Source organism: Montipora capricornis, chromosome 9 (genome assembly GCF_036669925.1).
Source record: "Montipora capricornis isolate CH-2021 chromosome 9, ASM3666992v2, whole genome shotgun sequence".
NCBI lineage: Eukaryota > Metazoa > Cnidaria > Anthozoa > Scleractinia > Acroporidae > Montipora > Montipora capricornis.
The window spans coordinates 31,704,773-31,727,272 of record NC_090891.1 but is presented as its reverse complement, the minus strand read 5'-3'; the positions used below and the strand labels follow the sequence as shown (position 1 = coordinate 31,727,272).

At 38.4% G+C, this 22,500-nt stretch overlaps 3 protein-coding genes and 1 long non-coding RNA gene across 5 annotated transcripts in view; 2 read left to right on the top strand and 2 right to left on the bottom strand.

The window, feature by feature from the left end:
• The window catches only part of LOC138014962 (adhesion G protein-coupled receptor B3-like), a 28,317-nt gene extending 12,407 nt beyond the window's left edge, over positions 1-15,910 (bottom strand). Inside the window, exons 1-12 of one of the 2 annotated variants that reach the window (XM_068861857.1) lie at positions 15,668-15,910; positions 15,445-15,508; positions 13,582-13,754; positions 11,861-11,929; positions 11,294-11,465; positions 10,443-10,586; positions 9,419-9,553; positions 8,082-8,216; positions 6,376-6,726; positions 4,716-4,827; positions 4,331-4,460; positions 755-828 (exon numbers count right to left, since the gene is read on the bottom strand). In XM_068861857.1, the coding sequence (XP_068717958.1) occupies positions 755-828; positions 4,331-4,460; positions 4,716-4,827; positions 6,376-6,726; positions 8,082-8,216; positions 9,419-9,553; positions 10,443-10,586; positions 11,294-11,465; positions 11,861-11,929; positions 13,582-13,754; positions 15,445-15,508; positions 15,668-15,712 (1,604 nt within the window). In that variant the 5' untranslated portion in view covers positions 15,713-15,910. Of the gene's footprint in view, positions 1-754; positions 829-4,330; positions 4,464-4,715; positions 4,828-6,375; positions 6,727-8,081; positions 8,217-9,418; positions 9,554-10,442; positions 10,587-11,293; positions 11,466-11,860; positions 11,930-13,581; positions 13,755-15,444; positions 15,509-15,667 lie in introns of both variants that reach the window. The other variant, XM_068861856.1, reaches the window with a different exon arrangement.
• Positions 1-19,050, top strand: part of LOC138014978 (uncharacterized) — a 177,416-nt gene extending 158,366 nt beyond the window's left edge. The window contains exon 2 of the long non-coding RNA XR_011125455.1: positions 18,906-19,050. This is a non-coding gene — a long non-coding RNA (uncharacterized lncRNA). The remainder of the gene's footprint in view (positions 1-18,905) is intronic.
• LOC138014973 (folate receptor gamma-like) lies at positions 17,137-19,050 on the top strand. The gene is made up of 2 exons (XM_068861866.1): positions 17,137-17,267; positions 17,379-19,050. Exons 1-2 carry the CDS (start codon positions 17,250-17,252, stop codon positions 18,180-18,182), a joined length of 822 nt encoding a protein of 273 aa, XP_068717967.1. The 5' UTR covers positions 17,137-17,249; the 3' UTR covers positions 18,183-19,050.
• A 1,734-nt stretch (positions 19,051-20,784) lies between these two features.
• LOC138014965 (grainyhead-like protein 1 homolog) overlaps positions 20,785-22,500 on the bottom strand; it is a 24,810-nt gene continuing 23,094 nt past the window's right edge. Inside the window, exon 21 of the mRNA XM_068861860.1 lies at positions 20,785-22,500. This exon is cut by the window's right edge and continues 852 nt beyond it. The gene's annotated coding sequence lies outside the window, so the exon portion shown is untranslated.

The following is a 22,500-nucleotide window of genomic DNA, read 5'->3' as shown; positions in this document are numbered from 1 at the left end:
TCGCGTTTATATTAGACTAATTAGTCCCAATGCCTCCCAGCGGGAGGGCTGGGGAGGGGCTGAAATCGGAGGGACAGTTTCCTCGAAATGAATTCCCTAAAACTACCCCCAGCATTTGCCCAAGACAGGCCTTGGGCACCACTTGATTTTCATCGTTCTTCTGGGAAGTGACGAACTGTGATTGATTGGTTCTTGGTCACGTGCCCTGATCGAATTTAAATGTATCCCGATCGAGATACAATTCAGCGGTTGTTGCCCGCGCCGGATGTTTTGCTGCGATTGTTGAAGGGAATATCTAAATATATAACAAAGCACTTAATATCTGGTCCCTCGGGAAACTAGTTGGTTTTGTTTTCCCTCGAGTCCTGATGTTTCCCGAGACGAACATCAGGACTCTCGGGAAAACAAAACTAACTGTTTCTCCCTCGGGACCATACATTAAGTGTATGGTATTTGGCTAATGGAACGTTGCAATTTGCTGTATTACATCGATGTATCATGCTGCAAACAATCTTTTCGTTCAAAATGTAATACAACAGATATTCCTTCACTGCTTGGTCAGCCTTTCACTTCTCGTTTGTTAAAATAGTTACACGTTGATTAGATCCTTCGCCAGGGTCCTGAACCTCTTTCTCGTTACTTTGGTCCCTGCTGCTACAAGTTACATTCTCAAGGTCAGTTCCCGCATCGAGCAAGTTAACAGTAATTGACCTAACTTTGAACTTGATAATGTTTTAATTTTTTTTGTACTTACGTATCCTTAGCTTTATTGTTCCAGATAACACAATATTTGATTCCGTTGTAAATCGTCGGGAAGAGGTTTTCATGCTAAAATGAGAGTTCATTGATTCTGAGTTAGCGAATTCTTACATTAGAACATTTTATATAGAGTATAAACAAGTTACATTTAGATTCTTATATTAAAATGACCAAAACATACACAAATTTTAAAATATATAACACATACATAGGTCTCTTTGTCACTTTGTTCTATCCAGACTGTTAATGAAATTGGTATTCATATTTTTGGAGCTACAACAAAACATTGATCCCCGTTCAATTGACCTCCTCTAAATTGACTGGAAATAATAATAAGAAATATAATGCAATGATACATGAAGACCTATTTACGATAATACAGAGGTTATTTGAAATCGGCTCACCTTCGAATTCAAGATAGCGGAAGAATAGTCGATTTGCTTCGCGCTATCGTTTCAACTCCTTTCAACACATATGTAAACAGTGGGGAGCGAGAGCTATCAACATGGGGACTCATCTTGCAATCGATCCCTGATCAATACACCTGCACACGGCTTTACAAAATTATCAGAACTATTTAGCATTAAAATATACAAACATAATTGAAATAAGTTACCTTGTAGATCCTTATAATTTTTATACCTTGATAAAGAATCGCCAATGATCGCCTTCTCTCAATTTTTTACAAGGAAAAAGCATGATGTGGAATGGTCGAACGCGACCTGGCACTACTAAGTTCTTTCGGTTTCTTTCTGTTCTCTCAATACATTTTCCCGAGCAAAGCAGTTGTCTTCTGTTTTTTTTTAGTGGAAGTGGACTACAAAACAGGTGATAATTCTTCGGTTGTGCTGAAAGGAGTTGAAACGATGGCACGAAGCAGATCGACTATCCTTCCGCCATCTTCAGTTCATTTTATTTGCTTTTATAAATTATAGTACTAAATTACATGTAATTATCATACATTTGGCAGGCAGTCCAGGAAGCTATTTTGCTTATTTAAAGGACTGCCTTAAGAAAAGGAGTGAGAAACTAGAATGTAAACTGTCAATGGCAGAACAAAAAATATTGAGACTGAAACTAAATAAATAAATACAGAAGGTGAGCCGATTGACAATTAATTGCTATATTTATTATCGTAAATGGGTCTAACGTATCGCTATATTTCTTCTTCTTATTATTATTTCCAGTCAATTTAGAGGGGTTCAGTAGTGGGGTCTGTAGGGGGTCAATAGACCAATTCGGCTAACTCAATGTTGTACCCAATTCAGATCCTTTGGGAATAAAACGTTTTGTTCCAAATATTTCCATATGAATGCTACGTTATCATGCAAATGCAACATACAAAGATCCTTAACCCCGAGAGATTTGAATTGGGTACAACATTGCGTTAGCCGAATTGGTCTATAGGGGGTCAGTTGACCGGGGGTTAGTGTGATGGTGTGTTCGACAGGTGGGTATCCTGTGGTTTATAGAGTGTTCTGTCTTTTGGACACACATTTGCCTCGCTTTCATTCCTAGCCCCGCTTGAGATGGGAGCGACACCAGGCACTCGACACCTCGACACTTATTTACTTCACTTTTGTGCTTCACTTTTGATATTAAATGTTGAGTTAATTCTGTTTGAGCGCTGTGAAGTGTTCGGAAATTTCTGAGGCACGTTTTTGGTTTGGATTGAGAAAGCCTTTTCCTGGTAAGAAAAATCGTATTGTTAATATTATGCTCTCTTTTTTAATATGCTTCGTCAGAGTCTTAGAGACGTGTATCCGACTCCTGGTAGGAATATTTCAAACAGAAATACAGTTGTTTTGTACTTGACTGTGTTCGTTTTCGATGAAGAAATTATTATGCACGCCGTCAGGCTAAATCTAAGGAAATACGGACTCAGCAGTCAATTTACTGGCGTTACATCGAACCAAATACATAAAGCTTGTGCAGTCACAAAATAAACGTCCCGAGTTATATAACTCGTCGGTCATTGCGCCACTAATAGAATCTACCGAGCTAGTTGTGTACTTCGGTGGCCATTGTGCCATTTTATCGTTAACAAAGTAAGCTTTATTCCAATGAGTTGTGTCGCTCAGTGACCAAGGCGCTATTCACTCATACAGCTTGTAAATTCGGTCCAGAACAAGCTATTATTTTGGCTCGATCTGACTTGAAAGACTCAAGAAGGAAGTTCGGTCGTTTCGCCTACGGGTCGATTCGCCTACGCCTGATGCCTGCGCATTTGGTCCTTTCGCCGACTATGAGTATCATTAATGTAAAGCACTTAAATGATCTGGTTTGTTGCACGATTAACGACAAACTTTTACAGAAGAATCTAGCTAGTCAAAAGCGAGATCGTAGACAAAGCCATAGAAGTCCTTCGAACTAACACGAGCACACTCAAACTATGAAATCTCACTCTGCAATCACTTACATCTTTAGTGCATAGCATGCTTAGTGGATTCGATTTGTCAAAGTTCGGAAAGAACGCTTGTATTTTATCCAGGATGCAAGAAACTGCTGAGAAACGGTATGCGACATTTGCAGACTGCAGACTAACCCTAACTCACAGTTATTGAAAGCTAACCATTTTAAAATGGGTGCTCAGACTTAAATATTGTTTTCAGTGTTACTTGAAATGGGTGCCTAGACTTTAGGCTATGATCGACATCAATCAAAATTTGGACACATAGGTCGAAGGCAAACTGACCGATTATATTCATAAGACACGTAGGCGAATCAGGCGACCCTAGACGTAGGCGAACTAATCGTAGACGAAACGACACGTAGGCGAAACGACTGGTTACCAGTGTGAATAACACACTCGGTCAATAGACCATATTCGAATTCTCACGGCTGAACTGGATCTAGCATGGAATGGAGGCTAATGCGGGCAAATCTTTTCAAATGCAAATTAATTTGCCCGCATTAGCCTCCATTTCATGCTAGATCCAGTCCAACCGTTAGAATACTAAACTGGCCTATTCATTGAACATGTATTCAATGATGAATGTTAATTGCGTACACAGGCCATTTAATTTAAGAATTTGATACGATTTCTGTGAAACTTGTTCAGTTGGGAAGTCAGTACCATGTCTTTGAGTTTTGTTATTACCTAGCTTTCTTTTTTCTTTAGGTGAGTGTGCAGTGGCATATTGACACACGTTAAATAATTCTCAGTTCTCCCTAGAGCAGCCATTCATAGCATTAATTTATATTCTTTACTTGCAGAATTGTACAGCAAGATATGAAAGTGGAGGTTATAGTGGCCCTGTCCATGGGTCACAAGAGAATACTTAACACTTTTGCACTTCCTCAGTGGCTAAAAAGCATGTCGTAGCCCAATGTTTTGTAATACTCACGATCGAAAGAAAGTCTTTACAGGGAATGAATTGGTTAAATAAAGTAGTAACAGTACACGAAGTTATTCTTTCAAACTGTCCCACCGCAGGTTTCCGTTTTACAGGCGGAGTAGATTCCTGCCCTCATCTATGTCCACTAACAACTTCTATCTTAGGTTTTCTGCTTCCATAACTATCCCACAAGTACGCGCAAGACTGCGGCGTTTTCTTCATGCAGCTCTTACCATGATGTGTTCAAACTTGATAACAATCCTGCTCTCTCCTGTCAGCGGAAGGGTACATCCCATTTTAGTGCTTATTAATCGGGAGATAATGTATACCTTGTCATTAAATATGCACTCTTTGTCGGCGTCTCTGCTGGAACAAAATTAACGAAACAGCACTCTTTTAAAATGCTCATTCGAGGCTGTTTGTCTGATAATCATAGGTTTACTCGCAACAGTTTTAAAAATCGATGGAGCAACTGAACTTATATCAACAAATTGCATGCATGCCACAACCAATACCAAGGAACTCATTTTTTTCAACGATCCCTGGCGCATAGATTGAAAGGCAGAAAGCCAGGACAGAATTGGACACGTTGTTACAATTGTTCTTTAAAATACTTACCTTTCAGAGGTGCATGTGGTTGCGGTCCCGAGAGGAAAATGTGATTCGTTGACATTTGGACTGTAGATCATAGTCAATGTTGTTATGTATTGTGAAACAACTTTTTCTTTTTCTGAAAGGAAGCAAGTTTTTCTCTAAATGAGCTTTAAAGGGTCACCCCTAGTGACTCTGTCATTATTACGTTTCCTTTACAGAGGTGAGTTCAATGATGTTATATACAAAAATATTAATTAATTTGGGAACAAAAGGAGGGAATCAATGAAGGTCAGAACATTTTCTCTAAACGCAGAATAACACGGAAAAAAATCCGTAAAGCATGTAAAAAAGTACTGCCTTGCAAGGGTCAATATGTTTGCCGCAACTTCTCCAAGTTTCAAGTACAACACATTCATGCTTTGGGTTTGCACTGAAAAAACGAAGAAGTCCTTCATGTGTTCTCGAGTATCGTTACGAAACGGGATTTGAATCCCAAACCGTTTGAAACATCGCTGCAAATGTATGGCTGTACGCGGCAACAATTGGCTCTCCCGCAGAAGGCCTTAGGGCTTAAGCATTATTCTTGAAATAATCAGGTTTCAAATTTTTGAGTACTGCAATAATAAAAAAAATATATAATAATAATAATAATAATAATAATAATAATAATAATAATAATAATAATAATTCGGAACAGCAAGGATTCTGAGAAAGGTGCTTGATATATAATCTAAGAAGAAGAGATCTTGTGGAACACTTGGTCATAGGTTATGACCCGTTTTCTCAGGTTTTTATAGCGGTAAAGATCAGCCTGTAAAGGTGGAAATAATAATAATAATAATAATAATAATAATAATCTTTTATTGACTCACACTTAGAAATATTACAAGAAAAAAAATGTTATAAACATTAAAAATTTACAACAGGGTAACAAGGAATGGTAATTAATTATTTGGAGCCTAGAGGCTAAAGGAACCCTCAGGTCTTCGAGTTAGCCCCTAATACTCTTAAGTTCATCTTAATAAAAAAAGAGAGAGACAAGGGGAGAAGAACTATAGCATAATTGACTGAGTTGTAGTTAATAAAATTTCTATTCAGGTTACTTTCGAGTATTGTTCTGACAGCAAATTGCGTTTGATTTCTTTGGAAAAGGAAAATATAGTGAGGTCTTTCACGTGATGAGGAATATGGCGCCAGAGATCTATTGCCTGAAACGAGAACATTTTTTCACCCACGTTGTTTCGAGGACGCGGCTTGCAGAGGATTTGCTTAGATGCATATCTTGAATAGCATGTATGCTGGCTGCTAGCATATTGAAAAAGATTATCAAACACGTTTGGCAGAAGTCCTTTATGCCACAAATGGGTAAATCTTAGAGTGCGAAAACGGTTTTGGAATATCTTGAAGATTTAGGTAAGGGATAGCACTTTCTATGAAGCGTCCAGATGTCATTGCAAAAGACATTAATCGTAGGATTGTAGTTTGTTTGGTTTGTAATTGTTGTAGGTGCGTTTTATAAGCACTGCCCAAAGCTATTACAGCATATTATAAATAGGGGTATACAAGCCTATAATAGATTTGTTTGAGTTGATAAATAAAAAGGTCATGCCTTAATTTTGAAGCAATGTCAGTATTGCGCGAGATACGCGAGCAAATATAAGTATATAAGTAAATATTGCATTACCTTTTTCCTCTGTTTTCCACACAGCTCGAAAACCTTTAGACGTTTCGCTCTTGTCCGAGTTAAATACAACTGATAGATTCTGTCCAGATGATTTGATAATGTCGCCACTATGATTTCCACAAAGTCTATTTCCAATCAGGCTATCTTTATTTGTGATATCTTTTCCATTGTAAACTTCCATGTAATCGTAGAAACATTTCTTATCCTCTTCCAGTTGAAATTCCTTCAGGGTTAATTTCACGGTGTGGTTGACAGGTGCAGAGAGGAACCAAACACAATTTACCCCCGTTGAATAGTTTCTGGGGAAACGTGGCGAAGTGATTTCACCTTTTGTTTCATTAAAGGTACAATCTGTGATACAAAGGAAGAGACATTTTAGAGGGAAGCTGTTTGGGTAATGTTTGCGGGAATGTTAAAATAGTATACCGAATAGGGTTCTACGTCGGGCGGATCATGCAGATCTAGCGGATCGATCTGCATCACTGCTTAGGAACACAGACATAGGGGGTATAGAATGACGCTATGAAAGAAAAGTATAGTGCACGATGTATTCGTCAGGCAGGGCTTTGACTTGTTTAAATCTGAGTTGTCAAATCAACGCGCGCTCAAACTTATCAGTGAACAAGACGACAATAGTCGTTCACGTGGGATGCACAAGTTCATGCAAGCTGTAAAGTCAGAGAGTTTAAACGCAGAAACACTTTATTCAGGAAGAAATATGCAGATTGGGGAAACTGTTATCTGAAGTCTGACGATCCAAAAGACCAAGGCAGATAACATCGTCTTGGATCTACATTATTCTCCTTATCGTAAAAAGCCACATTCACATTTTTTCGAATATTTTCAGAGTTGTATAAACACAAAGTGTTTCAACTTCGTCTTGTAAACCATTTTGGAGCTTCTCGAAGGCGTCAGTGTGGCCCAGTGCTTAGGGCGCTTGCCTTGAGATCCGGAGATCCCGGGTTCAAGACTCGCTCTTACCACTCGTTGAATTTGATCCTGGTAGTCCCTGGTTCAACTTCCCAGCTGCACTTGTAAATAGCCAACTGGTTTGCCTCCGGCCAGTTGAGGTTCTTAACAGTTGTTGTTATTGTTCTGTTCTGTTGTTTCGTTGTGTTTCATTGTCCCTGAAAAGCCCCATTGGGGAGCAGTCAATTGAGTATGTATTGTATTGTATTATTGTAAGTTGTTGTGGTGTGACTATGGACATGGTTCGTGCATGGAGATGGTTATGAAATTCGACAAGTCTTTTTGTTTCATGTTTTTGTCTGTATTTTTACCCTTAACAGGGCATAAAATACAGTTTTTTTTACGGCATTTTTTTAGTTCCGGTTCGATGACACTATGGCGTCAAGTTAGTTTAATGTGATTGGTCATCGGGATCCTTCGAGAATCTCTTTCACGGGAAATTCATTCTAAAAATAAATCGCTCTTTGAAAACGCCGTGACAAGAAAAAAGCGCTGTTGTTCGTTTCTACTCACGGACTCCTGCACATCACATATAGCAAACTATCCCCCATATGCACCCACGTGACCCCCCTGCCCGAACAAGATGAGGGGGCTAAGGAAGGGGGGGGGGGGGGGAGAAGTGATATCGTGCACTTGAATGTCACCTAAGAGAAGAGTGGACCAATCGGCTATGTTTAAAATAATTTATTTAGACAATTTCCACCACGTCAACTGTTTAATTTAAAATAAATTCTTACTGCATTTCCTGGTTTCTGTAGAAGGACCGTAACACTGTACTCCGTGTTGAGCGCCCTCACAGGTTCGGTTTCTATGAACGTCATACTTCTTATCACATTGAGACCAGGTCGTCCATTCCGAATAATAACCATCGACTGAAAGACAAATTCCGTGGAATTTAAAGAAAATTCGCATTTACAATACTGTACCCAAGCGAGCATGGAGGCTTTTTGCCGGTACGTGGAAAATCAATTTCAGGCCTCATCCACGCCAAAGCGTTTTGGAAAACGCTACCATTTTGGAGTGTTTTAGCCTCGTTTGATCTCCATATTAAAACGCGTGAATATGCCAGCGAAAAACCTATTGTTATTGCGCACACGTTGTGCGCATGTGGAGATACTCGGATTTCCTATGGGTAGTACTTATTAACACAGGGATATATTTGCGCGGCTCAAAACTATGTGGAGAAAGCAGAACTTAGCAAGTGCTCTTAGTATCCAAAAGCACAATTGGGGATAACGTTAACCACACATTTTTCGGAGATAATTAAGCTTCAGTTTGGAAAAGAACGTCATACAATGGTTAGGGCGCTTGCCTTGAGATCCGGAGATCCCGGGTTCAAGACACGCTCTTACCACTCGTTTAATTTGATCCTGGTAGTCCCTGGTTCAACTTCCCAGCTGCACTTGTAAATAGCCAACTGGTTTGCCTCCGGCCAGTTGGGATTCTTAACAGTTGTTGTTATTATTCTGTTCTGTTGTTTCGTTGTGTTTCATTGGCCCTGAAAAGCCTCATTGGGGAGCAGTCAATTGAGTATGTATTGTATTGTATTATTGTAAGTTGTGGTGTGACTATGGACATGGTTAGTACATGGAGATGGTTATGAAATTCGACAAGTCTTTTTGTTTCATGTTTTTGTCTGTATTTTTACCCTTAACAGGGCATAAAATACAGTTTTTTCACGGCATTTTTTTAGTTCCGGTTCGGTGACACTATGGCGTCAAGTTAGTTTAATGTGATTGGTCATCGGGATCCCTCGAGAATCTCTTTCACGGGAAATTCATTCTAAAAATAAATCGCTCTTTGAAAACGCCGTGACAAGAATATAGCGCTGTTGTTCGTTCCTACTCACGGACTCCTGCACATCACATATAGCAAACTATCCCCCATATGCACCCACGTGACCGCCCTGCCCGAACAAGATGAGGGGGCTAAGGAAGGGGGGGGGGGGGGGAAGAAGTGATATCGTGCACTTGAATGTCACCTAAGAGAAGAGTGGGCCAATCGGCTATGTTTAAAATAATTTATTCATACAATTTCCACCACGTCAACTGTTTAATTTGAAATAAATTCTTACTGCATTTCCTGGTTTCTGTAGAAGGACCGTAACACTGTCCTCCGTGTTGAGCGCCCTCACAGCTTCGGTTTCTATGAACGTCATAATTCTTATCACATTGAGACCAGGTCGTCCATTCCGAATAATAACCATCGACTGAAAGACAAATTCCGTGGAGTTTAAAGAAAATTCGCATTTACAATACTGTACCCAAGCGAGCATGGAGGCTTTTTGCCGGTACGTGGAAAATCAACTTCAGGCCTCATCCACGCCAAAGCGTTTTGGAAAACGCTACCATTTTGGAGTGTTTTAGCCTCGTTTGATCTCCATGCTAAAACGCGTGAATATGCCAGCGAAAAAACCATTGTTATTGCGCACACGTTGTGCGCATCTCGAGATACTCGAATTTCCTATGGGTAGTACTTATTAACACAGGGATATATTTGCGCGGCTTAAAACTATGTGGAGAAAGCAACACTTAGCAAGTGCTCTTAGTATCCAAAAGCACAATTGGGGATAACATTAACCACACATTTTTCGGAGATAATTAAGCTTCAGTTTGGAAAGAACGTCATACAATGCTTTGTATTTTAAAGCTTTTTACAAATATTGTTCACTAATTATCTTCGAAAAATGCGTACTTACCCCCAAATTTCTTTTTGGATTTCTTTTACACTTGTTAAGGACGGTGCCTAGTATTGTTATTGCGCATACGTTCTGCGCATTTCAAGATACTAGAATTTCCTATCGGTAGTGCTTACTAATGCAGGGATATTTTTGCGTGGTTTACTGACTATGCGGGAAAAGCAGAGCTTAGCAAATGCTCTTGGTATCCAAAAAGAAAATTGGGGGTAACCATGCATTTTTCAGAGATAATTAAGCTTGAATTTGGAAAAGAACTCCACACATCACATTGCTTTGTATTTTAAAGCTTTTTACAAATATTGTTGATTAATTATCTTCCAAAAATGCGTGGTTACTCCCAATTTTGTGCTACAATGGCTCATGAAGAAAGAGTTACGCTAATCATATCAGTAAACTGTACCATTAATCTCAATCTTTGAACAGTTAAATTTCAACTCCACGAAGTCAGTGACCTTTCCTAAATCTTTTCGGGTGGCCTTGCTAGAACGGTCGGGGATGACGGCTTTCCTTTCCCCAATGCAGTTGAACTTTTTCATTATTATCACTAAAAAGATAAAACGCCAAGTATCACATCAGTATTAAGAGCACAGGGGAATTAGCAAACGGTGCCGGGAAATATCAGTTTGAGGTAAAATAACAATGTCCTATTCCGAAGTGTCAGCGCTGCATTAAAGACGCGAAGTCGTCTATGAAAGAAGCCACTTAAAATTGAAATCAAGAAACAAGAATTTTGGCTTTGTAATGCACCATACACTGTACTGCACTCACACCACTGAGCGCGTTTCGCAACAGTCCACACATAATTTCAATCGTGAAAACGCAGTATTATTGATTGAACAAACGAGTATTAATTACTGTCAATGTTTCAGATCAAAGAATTAATTTTGGCAAGGAATATAGAGTCATACAAATTTGTTTTCCTCCAAAACCAACAATGTAACGTAAAATAGTTAGGAAGGGGAGGGATTCATGATAGTTTATGTAATCACAGGCAACCCAAGATTGATAACAGACCGACTAGTGACACGTGCACAAAACTTGCGGGGAAAGGAAATGAATAATTAAATAAGTCGTGACGATAGGAGCTACTACATAAGAGAAGAATGAGAAGAATATTTTACGACTTATAGTTCACATTTTTGTGCTTTTTAATCACACAAAAATCTTCAGTATTTTTTCCCTTTGCCGGCCTTTATAAAAGTAGTGAGGTTAGCCGGGCGGCCTGTGATGTAATAAATTTTCTTTTCGTACCCAAGCTATCAGTGACGTTGAAGTAGTCAACTGTTGGGTTGGAATCAGTCTTGTTACATTTACGCAACAAAGGCTCCCCAGCATCTATCATGTTTTCCAGTATCTCAATGACATTGATGTCGATCGGGTCGACTCTTTTGGGATCGATCTCGGTGGGAGATTTCTGCTTTAGCTGAAAACACGAAGAAAAAAAATTAAAACAAACCCGTGTTAACGAGTCAGAAGTTAACTTCTTGGCTTTACTAAAACGACAAATAATTTTAATGATCCCCTCCTTTTTCTCCTCGTGAAAAATATCCGCAGCTATTGTGCAGTTTGATTCCAACTCTGACGTGTATCTTCATCCATTTTCGTTAATACGCAGAAGTTCCCCTTTCTACCGTGAAAAGGTACAACGAAATATTCTCTCATTATCTCATTGACAAGTTCCCTAAGTATGGCATAATCCACTTTTGGTCGTGGGGAGGTTTAAATTGCAAATAATGCAAGTGGTGAATGAGCCTGACTAAGAAAATTGTCATCACCGGTCATGGCAATATAATCATAGCACCAGTACTGGCAAAATACCTCAGAAGCGCCAGATCGAAATGTATGTTCAATTTCCTCAACTGATAGCTGCGGCAAATGCTGTTGATTCTGAAAAAAAAAGTTGATTGGACGAATATTATTTGTTTGCATATTGCAAGTTAGCCAACACTCCAAATTCCAACTTGATCTGGATTAAACTAGAGGGCCACAAGTTAAAAAACTGTGGCGGGTTATTGCGTCTCCTCTCTAAATAAAAGCTATTATTATTATTATTATTATTATTATTATTATTATTATTATTATTATTATTATTATTATTATTATTATTATTATTATTATCATCATCATCATTATCATTATAGCTGCTACTGGCAAATACAAGTGAGAGTATGACCGTAAGAGATTGGACCAACGACCGGTTGGCTCAGTTGGTTGAGCAGCGGACTAGCGTGGGGGAGGACGTGAGTCCGATTTCGGTCAGACTAATACTCGGGGTCTTTAAATAACCGAGGAGGAAGCGCAGCCTTTGAAATTTTCAATTTTCATCTTCCAATGGTGTTACTTTTAAGTCTTCTCGGTTTAGGACTATAAGCCGTAGGCCGCCTCCCACAACTCTTGTTCATAAACTCTATGGAACGTTAAAGATCTCCTCACACACTATTCGATAAGGGGACGGCACGGAGTTTACGGCGTTGTGGTCTGGACTGAATGTGTTCCCGATTGGCGGTATAACGCGCAAAAACGCCTAGACTCGTAAATGAAAATTGTGCCGATTGATTGATTGATTGTGATCGAGTATGAAGAGATTACGAGTGAACCAGTACTTTCGACAATGGTCATGCAAATATAACAAAAAACTGAAGAGCTCTTAGTACAGACCATTGGGTCAGATAGGGGGCCTCGGAGAACTGGGTGGACCCTTCTACGAGGGTCTTGGATCACGTCCCGCAGGAGATTTGAAAAGGTAAATGTTGAAAACAAAAACATTTCGAGCGTTGGGATGATTCCAGTTTAAAGTTCTCGGTTTAATGCTATTTCAAACAACGGCTACTTTAATTTAATCAGTGTTTGCCCCCTTTCAGTTTTTTTAGAAACCATACCTGTTAATTAAAAACGCTTTTCATATTAGTTTAGGGGGCTTCAGTTGAACCAGACCCTTAAAAATTCTCGATCGAACCACCCCTGGATCTGCTCTCGATTACTAGTTGGCTATAACAACATACATGGAGTTGAATACTAAACTACCGAAGTGAAAACTTCCAGGCATGCGCAGTGGCAGCAGCTCATCACGGGAGCCTCTATCTCCTATACTTGGCGTCGGGGTCAACCTTCTCCCTGGAAGATTTATTTATAGAACGCCTCCTTTGGGAGATTCAGCACGCCCGCTGTTGTAACAGCTGATCAAAACAGAGCTATTCAGTGTCAAGGGATGTAAGACACTTTTCGTAGGGAAAACCTGTTCCTAAAAATAAATTTTCTCGGGAAAGGGCTGACTCAAGGAATTAGCGCAGATCATAGAGATTCCCTTGATGAATTCCTGTTAGTGGTAAGAACAGGATGGGTCCTTGTGTGATAACGTGCAAGTCCTTCAGCTCCGAAGCTACGTGAAAACTAAAGGTATCCTAATTCATTTAGTTACATAGATTTCAATAGTTGACAAGTATACTTCTTTTTTTAAAGGAAGTCAAGTGTCTAGGTAGATAAATAGCTAGGGAATAGCAAATTACTCTGGCAAAAGAATATTTCAGCTGATTTTTTACCTGAGAACTCAAGGACTGACCAACGACGAATGAAGATGAGGATGGACTGGGAACAACTACGGTATTTGTGGCATTGGAACTCCCGGGTGATGAGGAGGCATTTGCGTTCAAAGTCGCCGTTGGTGTGGAATAATTACCGCTGATAGAGGGATAAATTGTGCTGCTTTTGATGACTGTTGACACAAAGGGAGACTAAAATTGGTTTGCTGATTAATGATAATGATAATAATTACACATATCATAATAACCGCTTTTGTAGCTGATAGGCCATTATTTAACAGTTTTACTGTAAATGTCTCTTGATTATTAGCCGATTTGATTATTTCACGTGCTCAACGGCATCGAAAAACTCATTATCCTAAAAAACTATTCTTTTTAGCCTTGGTCCATCGATTCTAAACTTGAAACCTGACACTTCCGGTTCAATTTTCCCCACCCCACGCAGGCAAAGGTCAAATTCCCCACTCCCCGCGGGCGCAGAGGATAGTCAAATGCTCGTGGTTTGCCCGGGGAGATGTTGAAGTTTCGATTTGATCGGCGCATAAGCTTATCACTTAAGAATTGAAAATGCCCTGAGGACTTTTAAAGTTTTAGAATAGAGAAAATCTGTGCAAAATTCGTGTATCGTTTACTCCATCGTTATGCTGCACGGGGTTACTTAACTTTTTTTTATCTTCTTTATTCTACTTTCCCCTTTTGTTTTTGCTTGGCTACCCTTTTTTCCGTTTGTATGGTTATTTTTTTAAGTGGCAATTATAATTAGTGTAGGAAAATTGCGGTGGGTGGTACTGAGACTGTATAATAATTGGGAACACGTATAAAACACGAAAAACTTTTTTTACCCTTTTCGATTTCCAACACAAAGGGATGGACGGAACTGCGGGGTAATGAGATGACACAGTTCTCCTCTATTCAACGTATATAATTTGTTGTGCACAAAACCATATTTATTTCAGACAATGACATGACTACAGTTGTAAGCGAAAAAGCTCGCATTTAACGTGGTAAAACGTTATTTACACTTAAAGTGATGTCGTTTCTACGCGAAACTCCTAACATCCTAGGAGGACATTATTACACTAAAACTAGCATAGAAGCAGCCAGGATTAAGGAGGGAATCCTACATTTTATCCACAAAAAGTCGTAATTCTTCTACGCGAATCCGTAGGCTAAAGAACCCTCAGTTATCACAAAAAAAAAGAAAACAATTAGCTTTTATTTGAAAACAACAACTTTCAAATCCCACAAGTAATTTCTAGCTCGTTATATGTAGCGACACTTGAAAAAATCGTTTTGAATCAGTAAATGACGGGTTTCTTCGTGAAGCACTGTCCAAAAATAAAACGACCTTTCAAATGAATTCTGCGGTGGATTTTTTAGCCAATCGGTCTGCGGAAATTTCATCGTAAAATTGCGAGGGCCTTGTGAAAACCCTAAATAAGTTAAAGAAAATTGGTAAGGTGAAATTTTCTGCTCCAAATAAGAAATATTTGTTGTTCGTCGAACTACTTCTTTGCTGTTAGGCTGATTTCCATATTGGACGGATAATCACACCTGCTCCATAAAAACAGCCTTGCAAAATTGAGCGAAAATATATTAAAAACAGACTGAAAAATCGAAATTTACGTTCAGTAACTATAAAGATAAATTTACCAAGCTAAATCCAAGAGGAATTCCCAGATGGGTCCCTAAACGTAGGGGATTCTAAGACAAAAAAACAAATTTTGTATAAAATAGCGGGTTTATTAATTTACATAAGGAAAGTTTGCTGGGTTGCGAAATTATAGGGTTTGACCAGGGGTTCACATAAATATCGTATTTGATCGAACTTTGAGAAAGTAAGATAGTGATCACCAAGAATACCTGGTAATGACATCGTAGATTGACTAAGTGACAATTCCACGTAAAGGACGAAAAGCCCAATAACCTAAGTCCAAAAAATTAACAAAACACAAAAGATATTATCTCTTCTCTCATCAAAAGATACCTGGCAAATTCTTGTTACACATTTAAGACTCAAATCACAACAAGATAGGAGCATTTTTCAAACAGACTGTAAGTAGAAAACATTTCAGATTTCTCCTACCTTCTGCGTGATAGTTGATGCGTACACGGAAATTTCTGCTGCCATATCTTGTTAAAAAGTTAACCACAAAATTTCGCTATCGCAAGCTTGTCATAAATCAACGAGGATATCAATAGATTCGAAAAAAACGATATCAAACCAGGTCAAGAAGACTTCAGAGCTCAAAACTCATTGGAAAAGAAAGCCATCTCACTGTACCAGTAAACTGCTGTGTGTAAATTGACCGAGGACCAATAGATCATTAATTATTGATAATTGCTGACCCGGAGATGGATACGCGAATGTTTTAATTTATTGACCCAGTAACAAATAAACTGAGTCAATTTTATCATTTCTACGGAGAAATTAAACTATCATTGAGCCAAATAACTAGTATTTAATGAATTCGAACTTTGTGAGAACTCTTTTTTGGACGCGCAGAAATAAAATATTCTCTTTCTTTTCATGCTTATGATGATGAAAGAATGCAAAAACGAATTCCTGTTGGTCTCTTGTGTACCATTGTTAAATCCACCTGCTCTGTTTGAAGAAATTTGCGTGATTAACGGGTTCGACCCAGCTCTCTTTCTAATTATGTTCTAAGACATTCAACTTGTGCCTCATTTTCCAGTGAACATGTCCTTTGCGCTTCAAACGAAAATAAAAGTCTTCGTAAAACTGGCCATGTTCAGAGCAGTGTTTCTCGAAGAAGGCTTAACGATAACCGTTGTAAAGTTCTCTTTTACCACCACTACAACTACCACTAATAATAATAATAACGAAGGCAATGACACGACGACGACGACTACGGTAATGATTGTCTTTTATCGATGAGTGGGCGTTAGTTTATCGGATGGATGCAGTCTTTCCATGATTGATTTTGTAAAACACAATGTGAATGGTCCAAATTATAGGTTTCTTGATGTTCCATCACGTTACTCTCTTGAATCTAGGCTTTTATAGATTGTGGTAGCATGCTTTTTGGCATAATTTGAGAAAACCAGCATAATTTTCGCTGATTTTTAAAAAGTAACACTGCTAGCATAATCGGTCCATATTGATAATTTTTTTATGCAAGGGTAAGCTGAACAAAGTGGAAGCGACGGATCTTTGGAGAGTTAACCAGCATAATAATTTGTAGAGTTAAAGCAAAAACGTACTCCAAGGCTGGTTGTATGGCTGAGAGGATATATGTATTTTTGAGGGGTGAGGGATGAGGGTAGGGGGTGAACCGTGACCATCGCTGAAACAACCCAAACCTTCACAGAAGTGCTAACCTTAGGCCTAGTCATTATCGAAAGCATAGTGTTTGGTAGAAGTTGAAATGAGCGAAAAGCTGAAATTTTTATGACATAGTGTTTAGGCCAAAGGTTAGCATTTTTGTAAAGGTTTGGGTTGTTTCAGCTCAAGAGAGTTCAGCTATGGCATTCGTCTCCCCCTATCCCACCCTAATATACCCCTCACCCCCTACCCCCGGAATTGTAATTCCCGATGGTCTGTATCAATGAAATTATATTACTGTTGCTGATTGGTTAGTTATTTCCACAGCTACTTTCTTCTTTAACTTAACCTTGTTTTCCAAGTTAAATGAACTCCCTTAAAGATGGGCATTTCACCAATGGTAAGAAAAACATTTAGACTTGACATCAATATTTAAATGTACTTAAAACGTGCAGACCGACAAAGCCTGTCTTTGCGAATATGTGACGTGTTTTTTTCTAATGGTGTCTAGCACGTGCTCAAGATGGCGAAGTTCTTTGTGTTTATCCTCGTAGTTTCCTCTGAGATTGCTACGTCTCTGGCCGTGTCAGACAAGCAAATCGATCAATTTCTAAATGTCTGTATCGACGCTAAGTACCATAAGTCAAAACCCGGGAGCGAAGGAGATGTCTTTAACAAGACCTTTCACTGCACGCCTTGGCGAAACCACGCTTGCTGCAAAGCGAACACCACGTTTAACATCAGGGAAGATGGAGCTCTTTCTCTATACAATATGCACTGGAATCAGTGTAACAGTACTATGTCTGCAAAATGCCGACGATATTTTGAGATTGACACTTGTATGTATGAATGCTCGCCGTATTTGAAACCTTGGATCACGATTGACAGCAAATCCAAGAAAACCCGAAAGGAACGCTTCATGAATGTGCCCTTGTGCAGTCAAGATTGTGAAGAATGGTTTGATGCTTGTAAAGATGATTACACTTGTTCTGACAATTGGGGAAACTTTAAGACATGGAATTGGACAACTGGAATGTGTAAGATGGAATGTAAAACCTTCAAAGAGTACTTTGGTGGACCTGAGAAGTTCTGTAATAGAATATTTAACTACTCTTGGAAATATACAGAGGGGAAGGCCGGTGAAGACTGTATGACACTTTGGCCAAATGGTACGACTAACATCAACAAGAAAGTGGCTGTTAAGTACGCGCGGCAACATTTAATGACACTGTCTTCTGGATCTAATAAGGTTGCTGATAGCATCGTGATAGTAATTTTCCTTGCAGCCTGCTCTCAAATAATCATGCATGGTTAAGCTGAGGGAATGCAATGTTATCGTAAATTAATTCTCCTAATTACATAACGAGACCTGGTTATTTTTAATACTTGTTTACTTGTCGTGATGTTCAACATTGTTGAGGTTTAGTTTCGTACGTAAGGATTCAAGCTCAATAAATAAATTTATACTCACATCAGATGTAGTTCATACGTTTAGGTTGTTTACATAATTATAGTGCCATAGGTATTTATTTAGTTAGCATTTAATTATAAAGTCTTCTTTTCTAAAACCTTTTCACATTTTACTCTGGCAAATGCCAGATGACTTTGCTCGCCTATTTGGAGTGCTTTCTGTGTGAATGGTTCAGTTCTTTTAGCTGTCGAGATGTGCTTAGGCAACTCTACTTAACCCACCCTGCAAGCAGAGCCTTTCTTTTGCTTGCTCGATTTTGGGGTTCTCGAGAAAGGCTCTGCATGAATCGAGTTAGATCTTTATTGAACAATGTGCTGCATGTTGCCAGGATACAGTCTCGAACCCAAGCCTAATATGCCAGATCTCGCTGCCATCTTGGTTTTTCATGGTACAGCGGGCTCACTTATAACCATCGGTTTTGTCACTAAAGGGATGCTCACACTGGAATAACCGGTTTGACGAGAGAAAACAAGATTGACTAGTCCAGAAGCTCGGGCTGCGGCGGCTTCAAAGAGTTGACGTGATTTGGGCAGAGTCTACTTTTCTCGTCCTCAGTAAAGACAAAAGGAGGCTCTGCTCACAGGGTGTACTTAACCTTGTAACCTCCCACAAATTGTTATTGAAATACAGGTATCATACTCGCATCACTGATTTTTTTATACATGTGTACTTATAGTCATGACTATATTGACCTATTAAATGTGCAATTTAGTTTGTTGGGTAGTGATTTTTGACAACCCAAAAAAAGTACTTGGTTGTAGTTCATTCAACTTTCTGTTGTTAGAGTCTTTGTAGGTAATTCATTTTAGCTTTTCCCTCAATCTTGACCCATGACCAGGAATTTTTCATGTTTTCCAGGACTACCGGTAGCTTATATTTAGCCTTGATGTCATTTTTGCAAATTCTTTGGTGGCACAACAAGGTTATTTATTTGGCTTATTGCTTCAGCACAGTAATTTATGTCCATTTTGTAGGACATAAGGTGAACTGTTAATATGTTTATGTTAAACTTACATAAGATATAATAATAATAATAATAATAATAATCAGTACCCTGGTTATGACGTTGAACAATGTAACATCATCAATGACGTGCTGGGGGGGGGTGATCAAGGGATGTAGACCTGACAATGAGAAAGCTCTTTGGCAGTAGGGGCTATGACGTTTTGAGAAGGATGCAGAAGGCTACCATCTCGAGTTCTCTCAACATAGTGAAAACTTTCAAAGGTACCGCCAATTGACAGAGAGAGCTTTAGATTGTCCGTGAGATTTTTTATATTTTATTTCTAATTTACTTATTTTTTTATTTAATTATTTTTTAATTCAGTAGTTTTCTTCTTATAGTTCCCTCAGATTGCGCCCTATGTGGTTCTATTTTAACATCCATATGTTTACCAACTGCAATATAATAATAATAATAATAATAATAATAATAATAATAATAATGATAATATAAATAATAACCTTTATTTTAAAGAGTGTAACACCCATTACTATAAAAGTATTCTCCTTAGTGGCCCTCTAAAAACACATGTTGAAAAGAAATTACACCAATATGAAGATGGATATAGGTTTGCATCCTTTTTGTAGTGCAGCCTTCTAGACATGCCATGTTGACAAAAATAAGCATCAATCTGCAACAATTCAAGGTGGCCTGAAGCAAGAAATAAAATGGGATGACGAATGGTAAAATCCGAGACGAATCCAAGACCAACATCAAAACGTGCAAGACTCCACACCGAAATAAATGCAATTACACTGTAAAGAAGACTTCAAGACTCTTCGCAAAGACTGTCGAGAATTCGGGATTGGACGAAGAGTTTGCGAGTGCCAAGATTTTGGAGGTACCATTCGCCACCCTGAAAAAAGGGTGATGTTGTTTTGAAAAAAAGAGACTCAGAGATCTTTTGAAACACTGGCGTTTTTCTTGAGACCATGTTGTTGAACAGGAGCCACGACTGTTGAGTTATTCTGCAACTGCCACATCCTTGCAAAGGATAAAGAATCCTTACTTCCCTACCAAGTCCCCATATTCAATTATTTTGGTAGCCTAGCCTGTGATGTTAAGCACAACAAAGCTGTTTTGATTGTGAAGCAAGCCTTCTTGGGTAAAGACAATGTAACAACACCAGGAACTCCAAGCCCAAGCCAAAGCCCACAGGGTTATGGACATTGAAAGGCTGCGAGATGCGGCTGATGATTACCAAAGTAGGATCTAACATAAGATACTGAGGCTTATTTTGTACTATTTATACAATCAGTTCCTGTTTTCTCCAGGGTGGGCTGAAATAAAAATGCTAATTATTCCCATATAGATAGCCTAATCACACTGGTTGTTTGGTGGCACAGTTGTTTTCAAGAATTTATGATTATGCCTTTACCCCAAGGCAAGTCTAGTTACTAATATTTTAGATTAATGCCAGAAAGAACTTTATAACACAAACTTTCCATGAACAAAATATTTATATTTTCGATTTCACAACCACTCCAGTTATTTTGACACAGAATATTTTTTTCCTCTTAATCAAGTTATGAGGCTACATGTATTAGTTCATCACTAATTACAATATTGACTGCTTTTTTTAAAAAAACATCCTTTAAGATCTTCACTGTGCTCTATCTAATGCAGCCTATGCCATTATCTAAGTTAACACACTGAACTACTGCAAACAACTACCTTTCTCCTTGAGTCCAATCCCTTTTGGCAACCACAGGAAAAAAATGCCAGTAGATATGGCAATCATGCCACGTCAACAGTCAGTATTATTACTGATTATCTTGTCTTGAAGCCCAAAGCTTACATACATATACCTGGTGAATATTAATTCTTTTCTACAAGTCATACCAACATCCTTATAGAAAAGAAAAGGTTTGTTTACCATCTCGTAAATGTCCATAATTTCCCCTTTATAACTAAGTTGCCTCTGTATACAGTGCACTTTTGGGAGGATAGTTGAAACCACTGTTAAAATTCATCAAAGTGAGACGACTTTTGTTAGGGTAGATACAAAGAACAACAATACCAGAAACTCACATAAATGTAGGCACTGAGGTCTCCATGACGATGGATGATGTAATTTCAAGTATGAGCAGTTCATGTACAACTTGTGTCACTCGGCTCAGAAATAATTATTCTTGATTCCAAAAGGGTAGCACAAAGATTTGTTTAATACATAAGTAGAAATTAATGTTACAATGTCATTAAAAAACCTCCTTATAGTAAGAATATATATTTTTTCCCTTTCAAGAATTTTCAGTTTAAACTTTTTAATCTTCTCAGCCACATTGTAAGAATACCACACATGGATTATTCTGAAGGTACAAACACAAAACATGTCACAAATTTTCCTCCACAACAGCACTGTCTACAGAGAATAAATGCACCAAGTTAACTGTTGATACTGAAAATAACATTACAATAATTATTATAGATTAAATTATAACATAGAATTCAGGTTTTAAGGTATACATTAATTAAAGTAACCACTTTTATTTATAAATTATTTTAAATCTGCATTATCAATGAAAGAAAATACTAATGACATCTGTGACAATAACAGGGACCTTTAGATTCTACAGATTCTAGGATGAGGACAAGAACGGATATGAGATTCGACTGCCCGTTTTCAGCAAAAATACTTACTTAGAAAATTAAATTTTATAAGCCAGACAATTAATCTTACTCTTTGTTAGCAGCATAGGTTGCTCAGGTATTCTTACTGCTGATAACGGAGCCTTTTGTTGATTGAAAAATGCCAAAACGGCTACTGGTGACTTGTTTTGACACAACATTTTTGCAAAAACCTTGCACTAAAATGACTATGCTATCACGTTTTTCCTTCAAAAATGAAGCTGGTTTGCACATGCTCACTGTTGTTCTATGAGAAAATCTCTTACTTGTTCTCATCCTAGAATCTCGAGCTCTCTAATGCAATTGCAAAGAAGACATACCAGTAATAAAAAGGGGTACATGTCTGTAAGTTATAGTTCATTTTTGACATCACTTCAGGTTTGTTTTGGAACAAGTTTAAATATCACATGCAACCTAACAAATTTAGTTTGAGTTTCAATAGTACGATGAAGACCACTGAACTCCAGTTTCCAACACTCCTAAATAACTTTATTTCTCCAACATTAATTTCTTCGTAATTTAACCCTTTGA